Consider the following 19,018-nt stretch of genomic DNA (forward strand, 5'->3'; position numbering starts at 1 on the left):
TGACATTAACATTTATGCATTTGTTTACTCTTTTCAATGAATAATAATAGGCCACGTCCCTTGGAGATCCCTAGTCACTCATTAGTTACGCTGTGTAGCTTGTTCTGGAATATTGAAGAAGCAAAAGCAAGAAACAGTTAATCTCAATACTGGGTGAGCATACAGAAATTATTTCCAGGGGTTGTTTAGAATCAGTCTTTCTTTTAAACTTGTAATGAAGATGTGATGCTACTGCTCACACTTGATATCCATATATCAGCTTCAGTATGCACGAGAATATTACATATACGCTAAATGGCTTTTTGTATTATGTTTGGCAAGCATGCAGATTATTAACCTATGGGCATCTTCTGCAAAAGATTCAATTTACTGTTTTACATTTTTCAGTATTTTGTTCATAGTGTTTAATTTATAAATGCATTTAATTTATTTAGGCATGATGTGCTACGTTTTCCTATTAGCTTCAGACCCTTTTTAAATGACCTCAATCAAAAACACTGACGTATCTTTAATATTTTCTTATACTTACTGTAATAAACTCAGTATTTCAGGATGTACTGGTTCTGTAAGCTAGCAAAAATGTCATTATATTTTTTTAATTAAAATCTGGCTATTCATTGAGGTCTGTATGCTGTACAAAACAAATACGTCCTTGCTAATGCTTTTTGTAGCGGATGACCCCCTTAAATGTAGATGCTCAATTATTTTGTAGACATAAGTAATAATGTATTGCAGAGGACTAAAACTGCACACTTATTCTTCAACATCATAAATTGTAGAATAAAATGACATATTTTCAGTTGTTATTAGTTATTATTAGTTGAACTGCTCAAAATAAATTAAAAACATGTATAAGAAAATATTTCCAATGCAGGAGGAGGTTGAATTTGGATTTGGACTCTTCGTCAGTGAGAAATCATTACAAGATTTCTTCGTCTTGCAACCGTTTGCTTCGTTCCCACAATAGATTGATCAAGCCTGTTTTCAGCGCTCATATTTTTCTAACAGCTCCCCATATAACGGTTCACTGCTTGTTTGTTGTGGTCTTTCTGCCTCTAGGCATTTTGAGTTTGTACCATCGCCATCCGTGTGCCCAGAAATATTCCGTGCTGCTTTGTTAGGGTAATAAAGTATTCATACACTCCTTGAGCCACACTTTCACATTTCATAACGCTCTAATGTTTAGCTGTGAAAGCTTGGAGCAGTCATTACCGCAAACGGCCTCAGTGGTGAAATATGTGAAAGGACTCAGCTGCCAGCGGCTCAGTCTGTACGAAGTGGGCAGGTGGAGCCCGTTTTACCGCAGCTGACCGTACCCAGAGAGAAGACGTTTGGCCTGGATTCATGTGCAGGGTTCACTCTGACTGTACTGTTGATGAGAGCATGTTCCCCATCCCAAAAACTGTTTCCTTTAAAGGGTGCAGGGGGATTATGACATCATGCTCTTTGTACAGTTACAAGGAAAGATATGTTTAGTGCGGGAACTTATTGGATAATATATTCCGGACGTGTAGGCCAGCAGCTATGAAACAGTTCATTCTTTAACAGCCAGGCAGTACCTCACTGCTGTTAGCCGTTTACTTCACAACTAGGGGATATAATACCTAGGAATCTGCGTCAGTACAAATCGCAATGCCTCACAGCCATCAAACGTGCTTTCATTAGAAGTTAGGTTTGTGGCTCGACAACACAGCGGTTTTAATCCGTGTATTGCACCTGCAGCCCAGAGTTTTACCCTTTTTGTGGTATCAATTCGGGAATTTTTAATAGGACTATGGTAATAAAAAACACTGCCATTAAAATGTAATGGGTGGTAAAAAGAAGAGATATCTGAAAGCATAAAAGATAATGTGACCATCACCTTAAAAGAAAAGAAAACAGCAGTTATCTGTACGTTTTTAATACTATTGTCGATTCAAACAATATGAAAGAATCCCATACAATGACATAAAAACACACACATTACATTGACCTTAAGGCATTTATCTTTTGAAGTTTTATGGTCACCTCTCACTTTGCGCAGTAAAGTGATCAGGAGAGTGGTGCTATCCAATATGGCGACCCGCAGTACATCAGTGTCCTCCTGTTAGACGGATGCTGTTTTTTCCCCAAACACACACTGACCATCAGAAGCCTCCTATCCCCCGAGGAAAAAATCCTATAACCTCACTGTCACTTGCTATCATTTCTCCTTATTACTTTCAGTCACTACCCATTTATCATCTTTCATGGGACCCACAGTCTTCACAGAAAACAGGTCAAGCAGTCATGAAGCAGATCATATGGTCAGTGATGGAGCTAAAACAGAAAAGTCTTCTGAATTTGTCATCAGGCATTTGTGTTTTCACATGAATGCCTGGGCTTTTGTTAATTTCAGATAGTGTTTTTGAGAGAGAGACGGCCTCCTCTGACTGTATCACTATACCATGATTCATCATTTACTCCTGCTTTCTAGTGCAGAGAGCCTTTTTTCTCCCTCTGCCGTCTGTTTTACTGATGTGATGACTTCACTCGCCCTGAGCTCCACATCACATACTGAGCTGTGAAGCCTGAGGTGAGGGACACACACGGAGAATGTTGTTTGAATGAGTGTACTCTCTAGGCGATGGAATAGCAAAAAAAAAGGCATGTTTCGTTTGGACCTGAACCGAATGTCAACTACAAAGTTGCTTGTAAGTTGTTGGCCTGTAAACTCATACTTTGAGTCATTGATACATATGTATCTGCAGGGCTATTATGTGTCTTTAATAACTAAAAACAACTTTGTAAACAACATTTGTTGTTGTTTTTCTGTCTCATGTTCCAGTCGGATTAGTTGTATTTTGGGATAAGTCATCAAGGCCTTTATGAACTTACAGCAGAATGTTTTATAGTTACCACGCTGCTCTCTCTGTGAATATTAACAAAGCAAAGATGGATCTTGACTCATTTAGGGGCCATCTTTGTTTTGGCCAGTCAATATTTAAATAGGCTCTGCCGATCAGCCTGTCTGTTTGATATTGGTGCGCTGCCTGCTGGAGCGTTTATATTGGGTTATTTCTGCTCATTATTCTGACTTCGTAGCCCCACTAGCAGCAGAACTCAAACACAGTTGGTGTGTCTAACACCACTATCGATCAAAGTGAGGAACCTTAACAAATACAGTGTAGATAAACATGACATGAAAGAGGAGGTAACCTTATGACTTTGGTGAACCACAGTCTTTTCCTTTGTGCCACCATTAGGTTAGCATATCTGTTATAAGAAATACGTCACAACTTTAGTATTTTCATAAAACTTGGGTCAGGAAATGGGCCAGGGACTTCTTCCACCTACTGCGACACAAAACTACATTCTCAACTTTTACACTCAAAAGTATATCTACATATTTACGAGTTACTTTTGCAAATCCCAATGATCTACTCTCACATTGGCATGCATTAGATCCACTGCAATCATTTATTATAAAATGAATACATGAAAATGCTTCACTTTTGAAGCAGGTTGCATGTTATCCTTTATGTCCTCTCTGTGATGAAGAACACCTTGGAGCAAATGCCAGAATTTTTGTTTTCTCTTAAAACACAACTATGGCTTGTTTGTATACTACACGTCAAATAAATTGTTGCACACGAAGGCCAAAATGCCTTCTATGTTATCATATGATTGGTTGCTGACAAGTAATGTAGCATTAAAAATGCATAAAACACACCACGTCTCTACCCCAAATTTATCAGCACGTCGTTCACCTTTCACATCGCTCCTCTCCTTGTGTGTGAGAGGCTAAGCCTGATACTATGTGTCCGATGAGAGCAGAGAATATTAAGGACTGTATGAGATTGTACTATAGGTGCTCCTGATCAGTTTGTGGAGCTGCAGAATGTATATAGAGGAACCACAGCCCTGACGTCATAGAGCCACCAGCTGATTTAATTTTTACATTTTCCTATATATATATATCTACATCTGCCTGATGGATTAGCACAAACTTTAGCTCGGACAGTCATTGTTCCCAAAGGGATGATTCCTTATGACTTGGTGCCCCCGTGACTTTTCCACTTTTTTGGTTCACTGTAAAATGGCTCCAGAGCAATTATATGGATCACATAGAAATGTTTCCATACAGGATGAATTATAATCACTTTTTGTGGTTACCATCATCACATATTTCTATTGGTATAACCTAGTAACCTAGTTCAACACTGATTAAGGACACAACTATAGCCGGTTACCAAACTGATAATATAGATAAAGTGATAAAATGAACATCTGGAGAAACAAAACAGATTAATTTTATGGCTTACTGTATTTCACAAGCTACAGTTATGTGGTTGTTAGCGTGTACGTGAGTAATCCTTCTCAAAGCCAAAGAAGGCACTTCTCATATTTTTCAGTTTTTCTCTCTCCTCTCCTCCCACCCTCATCTCCCTGGTTTTCTCTGACTTCGCTGGCTTGTACACTCCAGTGCCCCCGCCTCAGCCAAGTCTAAGCTGAAGGGACATTGAGCTGTATGTAAATCAATTTGAAACGCCAGCCGTATGAGGAAATAGAATTAGACTTGTCAACCACACCTCTTTAATTCCTCCTCTCTTCTTCTTCATCTCTCTCTCCTTCTGTAGTCGTGTGCTCCTTTTCAAGTTAGGCATACTGTACCATAAGACGCAGCTATAGGAAGGCTTAGGGTTAGGCTGGTGGGGGAGAGGGGATTAAAATAAATCACTGAAGTTAGCACTCTTCAAAGGAAGCAGAGGGAGTGCAAGAGCCATATTTCTCTCAAATGGGTCCTTGCTCAAGGGGCTTTGTGTAATGGTGAATTATTACATGAGGCATGGAGTCACATATGTAAATGAAGCTCAGCGATTTAAATTTGCTCCGAAACTTGTACTCTATGCACGCCACAGAAAGGAATGATTTTAAAAACACCGATTTGTGTAAACAGCGTGTGACACATGCAGTTTGGGCTCCATCTATTATGCCATTGGAGCAAGACTGATTTGTTCTTCTTTTTAAATAAAACTCATCCAAACACATGTTTGGTTGAACAACAACAACAACAGTTCTATCTGCCGTATTTCAGATTGGACAGAATGTCATATCAGGGAAAGGGATGTTGTATGGTACACAGTAATGAGTTTTTCTGCTCTGTCCTTGTCTGTATGTCTCAGAGTTTTGCTAGTCATATCTCTGGAAGCCATTCATTGATTGTTGTGTCAGATGCACTGTTTGTCAGCAACCCACTTTAGTCAAGAGATAGAAAGGGAACATGGACATATGTTCATCTGAGTTATCAGGGATTGAAAAGGTGGACAAGAATCCTTAATACCTTTTGAACGGCTTTAGTAGTAACAGCTTAATAATAGGCTTAGTCATACTGGTAATTAAGTTCAAACACTTAGTGTAGTTAACACACTGGGCTCTAAAGCAATGCGTTGGAAGCCATTCATCAGGTTTTAAAAACAATCAATAATTGAAGCTGTAAACAATTTTTCAGAGAAATTCAATTAATTCTTCAGAGCAGTTTGTAAGATGCTAAATAAAAGAGATGGGAGATTATTTTCTCACACACATAACAGAGTTTTCTTTCCCAGAGGCGCTAATAAAGAGACCCTCATTCATCACAATTAACCTGGGCGGCTATTAGTGAATCGTTAATTAGTTGTTAGACTGTGTCTAATGACTCGCAACACACACTTAGGAGCATTGAATCAATGGTTATTGACTCAAGCAATTATAGTAGATTGATATATCATTTTTGTTATATAAATACAACATATGAAGTTAGAACAGTACATTTTACAACACACATTATAAAACATGATGCAACTTATTCAACAATTGCAGTTGTTCAATAAATTGACAGTTTGAGGTTGAGACCATCATCATCAACACATGACTATTTTTGCACATCCTTCAGCATCTCTGCAATCCTGTTTCAGAATACATATCGCCTCCTGTTTTTAGAACAAATACTTTTTTTTAAAACAGGACTTGGAGAATGCTTTAGGGGATTTTCATAACAATACTCACTGCCGCTCTCTATCTAAATTGCATTTGATTGGCTGCATGTTTCTCTAGACAAAACCAGGGTTGCAGCTGCGTAATTGTTGCTAAGAAGGCAGGTGCAATCACACAGAAGTATTATGCTATTCAGAGAGAAATGGCATCCTCGCTTTCCTCCATTTTTGGGATTTAGTGGCAGAACACGAGCAACACTTGGGTGAGCATGACATTCTCCATCTTCGCTCAACGCAAATGTCAAATCTTGTTTTGAATACACATATGCCCAGGAGAAAGTAAAACCAAGGCCTGTTTATTAAAGGTTTGTAGTCCGCCCAACAGCTCAGATTACATTTCATATACTGGGTCAGTGAAAAAGCAGAAGATATTTGAGAAGCAAGGGCATTTGATCACCAGCAGGGTCATGTTCAGCTGTTTAGGATGCACATCCCACACCAAAGAGCTGAAAGGTAGCCAGCAAGGTTGAAGGAAACTCTTTTCAAACACACAGTAAACATTTATAGCCTCATAAACGATGTCCTCTTGCCAAGGAATTGATTAGAAGCAGATTTCATCGTGTAAAACCTGCAGCTTTACTACAGTATGTGTCGTAGTATCAAAGCCACGCTGCCCTAAGCTGGCTCTACCAAACATGCCTCCAAAGTACAGCATGTGAGCTTTTGCTTGGAATTACCACTCACGTGCCACAAATCCTATCTTTACGGCAAACACATCCTGTATTAGAGCATTTTGAATTGGTCCTCTTTTCAACAAAACATCATTGTATTGTGTTGGTGTTTTAGGGAAGTAGCAGTCCGCCTTTGCAAGTCAACATAAAGAAACATATTTAGGGATTTTTCATTAAGCACACACCACCCACTCATGTGTCATCCATTTATAATGAGACATGCTGGCCTCTTTAAAGTGATTACTGGCCTGTGGCTTATCAGATTTGTTTTAGAGCTTGCTAATGGCGTGATAAGGCACATTAAAGCGATAATAAGTATTTAATGAAGTTAAATGTGGTCAGGCTCGGGCCACCGAGGATTAATCCTTTTTTAAACAGGTCATCAAAAATGTGAATGTACAGAAAATGTATAAAATGAGTCCTGAAGTATGCAAAAAAGTATATTATTGGCTTTATCCGACCCCAACTAATTCAGTTTGTTGGTCCATGCAAGCTGTGTGGGATGGCAGGGCGTTGTGGGATATGAATGAACTGGTGTCAGTGTGATTATGCAGCTGCATCAGATGGGTGTTCCTGATGCTCCTTTGCCAATGTTTGGGGTGGGGCTCACTGTGTCCATCTGCTCATGGCCCTACGAGGAAAACCCACACACACACACACATGAACACAGAGTTTAAAATATGCCCACAGACACACACACATACGCACAGAAACACACATGAAGAAAATAATTATTTCAGCAGGGATTCCACTGAGTCATGCTGAATGCCAGGGGATTCAAGCACATGTCCAGATTGCTTAATACATTCTCAGAAATGCAAGTCTTTCCTAGCCTCAGAATACTAAGCATCTCATCCACATTATCCCCCAAATCCTGACAAGCAACACTGAATCTACATAAATCGTCAACCAAGGGTCGAGTTTTCTTAGGAGTCTTAAAATACAGATTATTTTCAGACACATTCACAGTGTTGAAAAATTACCTGGTTGTCTGACATGTCTTTTTTTGCTCTCTTCTTAGGGGTCTATTTACAAGCCATTACACTGAGACACATTACCGGGAGGATGGAAGAGCAGTCACCGGTGCTCACAACTTCACGGTACGGTGGCCCTCCAGTGCTTCTGACATTTATGGTTGAGTTGACGGTGCTCTGCAGGCACGCTGTAACAACTGACCCTTAAAAATGATCACAAAAACAGATGTTTTTTTTAAATCATGGAAGATCACTCTTATAAATGATAATCCTCTCTGTACCTTTTGCATTGGTTAAAACATCTAACTCAGGATTGAAAATAAATAGATTGTTTAAATATAATTTGTTTTGTTTGTATTCAAAAGCTTCTGTTTTTTGCTGACAAGGACATACATTCTGTGGCTTACATGATGATAAGCTGTGTGTTATGCTGGTTGTTCTTTAGCCAATATTGCCATCAGGATTTTATTATTGAATCCCCTTTCAGCAGCTGACATATTCCTGAGTCCTTTCTCACTTTCTATTCCATACTTTTGGACATTTAGGAGAGCCTGATGTTCATTTTAAACTCTTAAGTATGTATCGAGGACACTCACTGTGGCAGAATAGATTTGTCATTGTATGAATAAGGTGTTTTTACTCCACAAGTTGACGTAGAAATAAGATGTCATTATGGAGGAAAGAAAGCCTTTTTGTCTTCATAAACCAGGGATTTGTGACTTTGTAAATCATCCCCTCCTCTTTTTTAACAAAGTTTACAGTCTTTCTTGGATGAGTAATATTTGGTAATAAAAAAATAACTGACAAGTCTATTTCCTGCAAAGTAAGTCAGTGCTTTCCACTCTCTCTCACCTTTATGTGAGGGAAATATGTGACAGCTATTGCATCAGCCTGTCAAATACAGTACAAACACTGGTTTGTCTTCAATGAGCCTCGTGCGGCTGCACACTTTCAGTACCTGCTATCAGGCGGCACTGAAAAGAAGTGTATTGCATATTAACTCCATATTATGAATTATCTGAAAACTAAATAATTCATAGGAATATAACTGTTCAGCTCTTCTTTTAGAAAACATGTCAAAACATTTAACAATAAACCTAAAAATAGTTTTTTCTAACCTTAAAGCCACTCGAGATGAAAAATAAAACCTGGAAATCTGGATGTTGCAGCGTTAACCAAGATGTATTCCTTCTCTGTTCTGCTTTTAATAGCTTTAGGAAATCTAAAAATGCTTATGTCTAAATATTTCTCTTTGAATGCGTTTAGCTACTTTCAAAGTCACAGACACTGAGGATAACTGAGGAAGACAATCACTATCCCCGCCTGATGTTTCCTCTATGAAAGGTGAACTAATCTAGGTCGAGCTACGCTGAAGAACAGAGCCTTTGTAGTTGCTCTATTTTTACACTTAATGTAATGAATCTTAATTTTATCACCACCTGGCTCAGTACTGTACTTGACAAACAGAAATTGTAGAAAATTACAGTTTTATCCAAAAACCTTACTCTAAAGTAATCCCTTCTTCAGTTAACTATAAGGGATGAGAAATGGTCAGGGTAGTGAGTAGTGACAGCTGATATAAGAGGGCTGGAGAGCTGCTAGACAGTAAATGGAGGTCTGTCTTCCCTCTTAAAGAGAGTCACTTCCTCTGCTCTCCTTGTGCTCAGACAACAGTGTTTCACGGTGTCTGAGGAGTAGCCTTAAATGTCCCCATTTCCTTCCACAAGACCACTCTGGTGGAATAATGAAGGCAAAACAATTCCCACTTTCCTGTCACCTCCCATCCATGTCAGCTCTGCTGCTTTTCTATTCAACTGTAGGTTGCATTTATTAAAAAATGTACAGAAAGAGACAGGAGAACAGACTGTAACAAACTGCTTTTTTATAATACTGTAAATCATTAATTACGTTATCCAGTGGTTGGAGCCTTCTTTGCGTTGGATGTCATCCACATCATGTAAACCCTTTTAAATAAATAATTTCTGACTCTTTTAGAATAACTGCTATTACCATGGGGAAGTGCAGACACATCCAAACTCTGATGTCACCCTCAGCACCTGCTCAGGCCTTCGGTAAGAAACATAACCGTCATTTTGTATTCATGGAGCATCTCAACACTGCCCTTTAAGTGCTATTTGCCACTGCAATGTTTATATTTACTGAAGTCACTTGGCACAGCAGCACATCACTCTTAAGCCCCTTAAGCACGCTGTCAGTAAGTTTGTGTGTGACCCGCAGGAACGGGAGAAAATGTCACACCTCATTGTCTTTGTCCACAGAGGCTTTCAGTAAATATCTGCACTCACTTTGGCAGTAATTGGCTTCCTGCTGTTGCTAATGACCGACAACAATTGGAAGATTTGAGATTTGGCCATCAGCAGAAAGCTTTAAGATACACAATGTCATTTCCTGCCTAATTAAACATTTGTGATAACGGTGAATGTTTATTTTGACATTTTTCCATGCAATTACAGCTAATGACAAAGAACATTAAAGGTACTAACACTTTATGATTATTATGGATCAGAGGTGCATTACCACATTAGAAGTTCTAATGGTAACGAAGCTCTGTGTTGCTTGGCCCCTTTGCCGAAAAAAATTGAAATATTTTATAGTTTTGCTTCGGTAAAAGTGGGCCTGTAGAGAAAGAAAGTGCTACCTTAGTTGTAAGATTTCCCATCAGAGAGTGCCACACTCAGTCAAAGTCTGCATGTGAGGGATTGGTTTCTGCTTTGATGCTCTGTTTTCATATTGCACTGCTGTCTCTGCAGGGGCTTCATCGCACTTGAAAACAAGACATTTATCATTGAGCCAAAGCCTGGACATGACCCTAACGGTGCTCACTTCATCTACCGAGTGGAAGAGCTCGCACTGACCCAAGGAGCCTGCGGCCACGGCTTCAACATGTCCTCTGTTGCCCCTGAAAACCACATCAAAAGCCCCTTTCAATCCTTCCACACGAGGGTGAGACTAGTATTATGTTTTTTTTATCACAACATTTGTATTAAAGCAACAGTTCAAAGCTATACCGTCATCAATTCAAGCTGATTTTTTGTCATATTTAATTGTCAAACATTTCTAAACGACAAGACTTACATTTACTTAATGAAAGATAAATGGGCGTTTGACCAAAGATCAGCAAACTGGCAAGCAGACCAGTTTGGATAAGTTCCCAGAGGGTGGGCTTTACACATTTTATCTGAGCTTAGAGCCCAAAGTCAAGAGCCCATGCAAGTTTGGCCAATGATTTTCACGAAGCAGGTGCAGCATCCATCTGCTACTATTCCCAAGCATCAAAAACCCAATTTAAGTGGAAGTGAAGCTTAATAACTTACAGTACCTAATTACCCCTGAGTGATATATAGGCATTCTGAGTGATATATAGGCATTCTGAGTGATATATAGGCATTCTGAGTGATATATAGGCATTGCAAGGCATCAGCTCTAAAATAGATCATTGAAGGTTATATATACCGTCATTTTTTAGTGTCATATACTTTTTAAGAACTATGCAATAATAATACATAACATTTCTGAGCGGGTTGTTGCTGCTTTTTGGGTAACTTTCACTTTTAACTTTTATTAGATAAAATAGCTGATATCCCTCTAATGTGCAAAATGTAGCAACAGCTAGCAGCCATTAGCTTAACTTAGCTAGCAGGAAGAATGGTAACAGGGGGAAAAACGTAAGGAAATATCTACTACCATCTTCTAAAGCTCATGGCTTGAGAGGGTTTATCAAAATCCTTTAAATGTAAACCCACAGGAAGTGCTACATAGTAAATTGTGCTTCTAATGTGTGCCAGTGTTTCTTTTCTTAAAATATCAAAACATTTCTAACCTGCAGCATCTCTGTTTTTACCTCAGCATAAAAGGCATACTCAGAAGACAACCAAGTACGTTGAGCTGATCATTGTTGCAGACAACAGAGAGGTAATGCACCTATCTTGCCATATCCATTCACAAAAACAACCAAACACACAACCCTTCACGCTTTAAGCAGAGAAAAGCAGGGTAAGCTGTAGAAACACTAGAGCAGGTCCCATTGGGGCTGTGGAATTAGGTCAGTGTGGTCTTGTGGCAGAGGCTCCGTTTTGACAGGAAGTGCTGAAAGATTCCCCAGCAGACCAGACAGGAAACAGGAAAAAGCCTAGTGGATACAGAAGAGTCTCCCCTAAGCACTGACGAGCTCAATGTGGGGTTTCCTCCTGGCTGCACTCTGCCAACGCCTCTGACCTGAATGGAAAAAAAGGGATCAAGTAGGTTATGTAGGTTGTCGGTTAAGATCTGACTCCAGCACCAATGCAGGTGGAAACAGCAAGTCTGCATTTTAGATCAAAAGCTTTGCAGGCTGTCAGATCTGCCAATATACCTGCTCCCTGCGGCCGTGCCATTTGTCTCTCTAACACTGGGAGATTTTTCTAGATCCAGATGGTCACAGCTTGACAAGCTGCCTCACACTCAGAGAAACATATTTCCTTTTGCTGGTATTTTTTCAGGCTTTTTAGTTGTGAAAATGACTGTAATTACGGTATAATCCATGGTGCTTTCTTCTCAAATTCTCGCTCCAAATGTTTCAATTTCTAACACTGATTACATTTTATTTTGATTTCAGTTTCAGAAACAGGGGAGGGACGTTGAGAAGGTGAAACAGAGACTGGCAGAGATAGCCAATTACGTGGACAAGGTACAACATCCTCTTCCTTTTGCACAGGGGGGATAAATCACTTTCTGAAATAGAAATACTGCTGGCAGAAGAGATTAATGGGATGACGGTGAGATATTAATGTTCCATTAAAACAGGTGCTTTTAGTCTGTATAAAATACCTGCCATAGATGTAGTTCTATGGCTAGCAGGCACTTTGGGACGAATGGACTTACTTGAGAGAGCATAGAGACATGGAAAAGATGTGCTCTGATAATTTGAAAAACATGAAAAGAGAAGCTTTCACTAATGCACACATATGCGTATTATTCATTTATAGCAGCGATATTGAGTAACCACAGTAACAGTGCCTCAAACTCCTTTTTGAAAATCTAAGCTGTTAGCATCACCTGGCCTTATATCCACACTGACTCTCCCTGCTAACAGTTCTACAGAGCCCTGAACATCCGGGTGGCCCTGGTGGGTCTGGAGGTGTGGAGTGACTCTGATAAATGCCCCGTCACCCAGGATCCCTTCAACACCCTGCACGAGTTCCTGGATTGGAGGAAAGTCAAACTGCTGCCCCAGAAACCTCACGACAACGCTCAGCTCATCAGGTGGATTTTTATTTCAAATGAAGAAATCAAAAACTAGAGACCGTATTGGTACAAAGGAAAACAGATCCTTACCGGGTCATTAGCTACAGATGTGCTTTTTCTTTACATTAGTGCAGACTATTTCCCAGAGGATACCATGGATTATTACACTGACAGCTAGTCACCCGTTGTGTTCCATTCATTTATTTCACTATTGTACAGTATGTAAATCACGTTTTTGAAAGTTCATTCTTGTAGCATTCTGGAATTAATGTAGTTTATATGGAACCCTGTTAGCTGTCACCTGTTATCGTTGTTTTAAAACTATTGTATTGACAAACTAAGGCGATACACTACATCTGAACCTGAAAATGATTCGAATCATTATTGGAAAATCCGCTGTATTATTTAATTGACACTTTGTGGGTAACAACATACTTGAATACAAAAATAAATATAGATAGTGCATAACAAATACAAAAATAAGATGCAAGATGCAAAAAATGGTACAAGGGAGACCATGTTGGAGGTCAAATGCAGAAATGCACAAAATGCAAACACTTAACAGCTTGTATATCCATAAAGACCTGAGCACTTTTCTCCTAATAAAATGTTATCTCTTCTTTTTCCTACTTCTGTCGCTTGCAGCGGGGTTTACTTCCAGGGCACCACCATTGGCATGGCGCCCATCATGAGCATGTGCACGGCTGAGCAGTCTGGAGGCATTGTCATGGTGAGCATTAAACCTCCTTGCTGCTCCCACACTGCTCTTCCTCTGTGAAGCCAGATGTTATCAGAGTGGACATTGTTCCGATTCAGCACGCTAACACAATCCAGACATGATTTCCACAGAAAAGGTGTTCGTTGTTTGCTGGCAGGAAGATGTGATTTTAAACATTATGATATTTTTGTTGGCACTCCGTCAACATTCATGTCCTCGTTTTTTACCACAAACACCCACGTGCACACAAAGGAATTGGACTGCAGATAGCACTCCCTTTTCAATGTCAGCTGAAGTCTTGCTATCATTCAATCAGGCTTCCCTGTGGCATCTTTAAAAGGCTTGGTGAGGCACAGAGGTAAATCAATTGTAACAACGTTTAAAGAGGCCTTATACATGTCTTTTGGGGTTTTCCCTTGAAAAGGCTAAAATCCCAAAGTTCCCTCCAGAGGACGTTTGGATTCCTTTGTTCTATAACACAATTACATCACTATGTAACACTAGTGACAACTTCTATTGACTAGTGCTCCACCACATAATACGTGATAGGCTAAGGGGGCGGGGCATCTCGAAGCGGTTGACCAATCACAACAGAGTTGGCCAGCTAACCAATCAGAGCAGACTGGGCTCTGGTTTCAGACAGAGGGTGAAAAGAGGTGCTGCAGAACAGGCAGTATGAGACAAATAAATAACTTTTTTTGAACATTAAAGCATGTGAACATGTCACAGTGGAGACACAGAATACAAATATGAACTTGAAATCTAGCATAATACGCCCCACCCCATTTAAACAAAGCCACATATGCCTTTTAATGAGAAGTGATCAATTGTTTATACCAGCTCTTAGTGCACAGATTTTAATTGTATCTAAACACAAAGCTGTGCATAACCCGTGGTACACTAAATAATTGCACATAGTAAATTAGCTTGAGGAGCCTGTTGGGTTCCACTGCCTCCACTTGACACATATGCCAAATCGCAAAGTGGAAATTAGCCCAATGCTATTACTCCCCAGCCCAGATGTGTTTCCCCCATTAATAGATATGTTTTCTGCTGGCCGTGGCTGCTCTAAGGCATCTCCAGATGTTTGTCTTCCCCATTACTTACACATGGCAGATGGTTTGGGCAGAGATTAAAGGGCACTGTAACCAGTTAGAGGGCTTCCAGATGAGATGAACCATTTCTCCAACCATACACAACCATGTGTGTTAATCAGCCTCAAATCTTTTATTTGGCCCACATGTTTTCTCAGTTTAAACACCATAATGTGATTTATTGTTTTCCATTAAACTCACAAGAGTCTTTATATGAGAATGGTTAGGTTTAAACTGTGGCAGCTGGCACTATCACGTTCTTTATATGGTGCGCTGTTCAGGGAGTTGCTAGAAAAGATATCAGAAAGACTATCAGAGCATTCTTTTTGCAACAAACCCTATCGGATTCTCACCATCACAACGATAGCTCAGAGTGCCTTCAAAGAATTCACTTCCAAGAGTTTCATCCATTTTTGCTGATACCACACTTTTTTGTGTGGAAGCACTCAACTATGAATTGCTCACACACACACACACACACACGCGCGCACACGCACACGCACACACTGATCAACATGACAGAAGCCAAGGAAAGTTTTCCCATCCTTCTTGTTAAAAGGCGGGGTGCAGCTCCACATCATGCTGCTCTGTAATCAGAGCAGTAAATAGATTTGCTTGCCCTCAACTTTGACACATGACCCTTCCTTCAAAGGAAACATGTGATTTCCACATGTACATTTCTCATATTGAGAACATTTGAATACCACAGTGAGATATATACAGTAGCTACGTGGGTGACCTATTTCTAAGGGGTTGCCAGATTTGAAAAGCTGAATCATGCAAATGTTCAAATGGGGGCTGGGGACTTTGTTCACCTTACACGGCAGCTGGATAACATCACACGGATATCCATCTTGTCAAGTGAGGAAATTCTGTTAGAACCAAAGGGTTGAAGGACAAATAAGAACTGGAGAGTATTTTTTCAAGATCGGAGGATGGTGCTGAAGACTTGTCTCAATGGAAAATGTGATTTTGCTCTCCTGCGACTGTCTCCTTGATAGATGTTGATCTAGCCATGGTTCATCATTGTCATAATCAGCTTTGTTAAATATATGACTAACACAATTATACAGTATCATCTGTTTTAACTTAAGGCTGGAAGATGCTTCTCTGGGTTGCAAACCTGAGACAAAAAACATTCAAAGTCAATGCATTGATTAAAATAATCAACTACTCCATGTTTATATGTACCGTGTATACATATGATTGGTACTGATCTTCTAATCTAAATTGTCAAACTTTTCCGCTATCAATGTGGGAAAAGATTGATTTAGGTCTATTAAACACTGTTTTGCATTACATGAAGTACATCGAATGTCCTAAAACTTTAACAACAACTGTGTGTACCTCTTAATTAATTCACGTAATTGAATTAGTTCAAACTGCAGAATTAAGCTTAATGACGCAGAAAGATCATTACATCAAGACAACACCTTTGGAACTGGATAGGATACTGTCAGTGTGTCATTAATCTCCACCTGTCTCACCTTGGCATACATACATTATTTACAGAACTACATTGACTTTATTGCTCAGTCACCCATTCAAATGCCATTCTCTGTCTCTGTCTGCCTCGTGAAGGGCAGTGTTCCCGCTTATCCATGCAGCAGCCAGTCATGCAGCGCTAGGTTTATGGAGCTTACTGCAGTACTGTAGCTGTCTTCACTAGCGGCGGCTATGATTGGGTCTGCAGGGGTGATGGAGTCGCAGATGAATTCAGGCCTCCATGAGCAGAATAAGTAATAGAAGAAGGGTGAGGGGGCAGATCTTACAGTTACTGAACTGTTTGGGTAATCTTCAGCTTGAAAATGGTCTTCCTCGAACAGTCACTTCACTTCCCTCTTTTTTTCTTGAGTGACGGTGCACTTCGGTTTTTACTCCAAGCACAGTCAAACATACACAATTACACATAAGTAAAAACGTTCTCATGTTGTGGGGTGTCTGTTTTTTTCCCACTGCAGGATCACTCTGAGAACCCGCTGGGTGCAGCCGTGACTTTGGCACACGAGCTTGGACACAATTTTGGGATGAACCACGACACGCCAGAGCGCGGCTGTGGCTGCAGGATGACCGTTGACCGCGGGGGCTGCATCATGACCCCCTCCACAGGGTGAGGACTTTTGGTGATCCTTTTCTTAACAAATGTATAGCTTTGATTCCTTTTGAGTAAGATCTATGATTATTAGGCTTTACAACCAAAATGGACGACACATGTTTTGCTGCTGGACTTGTTGAGATAGATGTAATCTGTTGCAAAAATCGTATTAAATGTCCTTTGCCACACACTGTCATATTTCAGACAGGTTTACAGTCAGGGATTTAGGCTGTTTGTCTGTGTGTGGGTGCACTGATTTAGCACCAATTACCCTTTTAAAACCTTGCTTCGCACAGCTTCTGGATTAAAATGTTTATCAGTCCAACATTCTATTAATTTTCTGTTTCGCTTGAATAGTCAAAAACAAGTGATTAAATCTCCCACAGTGAGCTGCACAGGTTGGATCACACTTCATTGTTGATGTGTTGTTGTTTGAGATGAATCACACACACACACACAGACACAGACAGTTTGGCCTGAGACTAAAGCAGCTGCTTTTGAATTCCACTTGTGTTGCCTGGGTTGCTGAGATAACACTGCTGCTGCGAGTGATGGACTCTGTGAATGTTAGTAAACAGCAAACAGATAAGGAGCACCCAGAGTGCAATACCAGATTTCACTCTTGGTCCGGTGCCAGTCTAGTTCGTCTGATGGTGAGTCCCCCAAGCCGCAGACAAATGTGGTCAGGATAAACTCCACAACACTGCGAGGAAGACGAGGACTGTTGTTGTTCAAATATTTTATTGAGTTTTTAAAATACAAATCAACGAAACTTCTCTCAATGGCCCACCCACCACACAAAAAACAACATTATCCCTAGTCTAAATGTGTCCCCCACTTCTAAGATGCATGGATGAAAGACATAATAACACAAGAGGGCAAATGTATAGAAATGCTAAAAAAGGTAAACACAGGTATTTGTAGTCAGAATGACACTTTATAGGTCTGAGAGGCTTTGCTTGAGTTCATCACATTGAGCAGGTACACTACAATCAATGTTCCTTTGAGTTAAGTAACACACGCTGTGACTATTATCATTAAACTTTGAAATTCAAAGGAGATATAGGCTTCAATTATGTAAAGAAATCAGCAGAGACACAGAAGAAGAAAACCATGAGTGGTCTATGAGGTAATCCTTCAAAAAAGCCACATATTGCACAGAGAAACACATAAATAATGTATCTTACTATGTCCCAGAAAAACTTGAATAACCTTTTACTACACAAATAGAAAAGAGGGAGGGGAGGGGCTTTCTAAAAGAGTGCATGTCAGTGCAGCCGCTGGCAACAGTGAGCTCATCCTGCTCGTCTCCTAATACAACATTTATTTCAGCAAATAACACCACTGGATTTATGCACTGTGGTTTTTACATATGCACTCAGCGTAATGACATGATGACTGCTCAAAGATTTTAAATGATAATGAACTACATGATCTAAATGGGTGGAAATTAGTCACCTTGTTATTAAATTATTTACACCAGAGTTTGTTTACAAAGCCCAGTGCATACTGCAATCTAATTATCAGATCAGACACATTAAAAGTTGAGAGAGACGACCTTTACTTTCTGAAACTCGCTCCTCCATTTGCTCAGTAAAGTTTGAATTCAATACACAGTGGGATGCTGACATTTTCCCTGGCAATGTTCTCCTTCTCCTAGTATCAATATTCCCCTGTTTAATTATCAATATTTTATCTGTGCATCGACCATTGCTTGCTGAAAGTTGGCACTCATTGACTTTTATGATGGGGTTGATCTTTCAAAGAATCCTAGTCGAGTCAATTTATTTTATATATCCCAATATTACAAATCTAGTTTGCCTCGGGGTGCTTTTCAATCAGTAAGGCATACAACTCTCTGTGTCCTTAGACCCTCAAAACTGATGAGAAAAAGTTTCTAAGGAAAACATGAAAGAAACCTCAGGAAGAGCAAATGAACATAGATGCAATAGATGTTGTGTGTAAATAATAACCAACATAATACAATCACTATATAAAGAATCAACATGATACAAAGAAAGCAATCGTATATAGGATCACAGCTTCCAGGTGTGCCAACTAGATTATCTTATTGACACATTTTGTTTAAAGAATATGTGTAATATATTAAATATAGTTTTTTGTAAAATGTGTTGTTAGCTAGCTGCTAATGTTTGACTTTAGTCCTTTGGCAACATGTTGGACCGTGAATCTATGAACTATTTAAGCGTCTCTGCTGATTATTTAGCT

General features: G+C 39.7%; 1 protein-coding gene across 1 annotated transcript in view; it reads left to right on the forward strand.

The window, feature by feature from the left end:
• The window catches only part of adam12 (ADAM metallopeptidase domain 12), a 75,264-nt gene that overhangs the window by 27,178 nt on the left and 29,068 nt on the right, over positions 1–19,018 (forward strand). The window contains exons 4-11 of the mRNA XM_034152711.1: positions 7,686–7,764; positions 9,634–9,710; positions 10,410–10,602; positions 11,506–11,571; positions 12,254–12,325; positions 12,731–12,900; positions 13,528–13,612; positions 16,656–16,804. Of these exons, the coding sequence (XP_034008602.1) occupies positions 7,686–7,764; positions 9,634–9,710; positions 10,410–10,602; positions 11,506–11,571; positions 12,254–12,325; positions 12,731–12,900; positions 13,528–13,612; positions 16,656–16,804 (891 nt within the window). The remainder of the gene's footprint in view (positions 1–7,685; positions 7,765–9,633; positions 9,711–10,409; positions 10,603–11,505; positions 11,572–12,253; positions 12,326–12,730; positions 12,901–13,527; positions 13,613–16,655; positions 16,805–19,018) is intronic.

The sequence above is a fragment of the Trematomus bernacchii genome, unplaced genomic scaffold (genome assembly GCF_902827165.1).
Source record: "Trematomus bernacchii unplaced genomic scaffold, fTreBer1.1, whole genome shotgun sequence".
Taxonomy (NCBI): domain Eukaryota; kingdom Metazoa; phylum Chordata; class Actinopteri; order Perciformes; family Nototheniidae; genus Trematomus; species Trematomus bernacchii.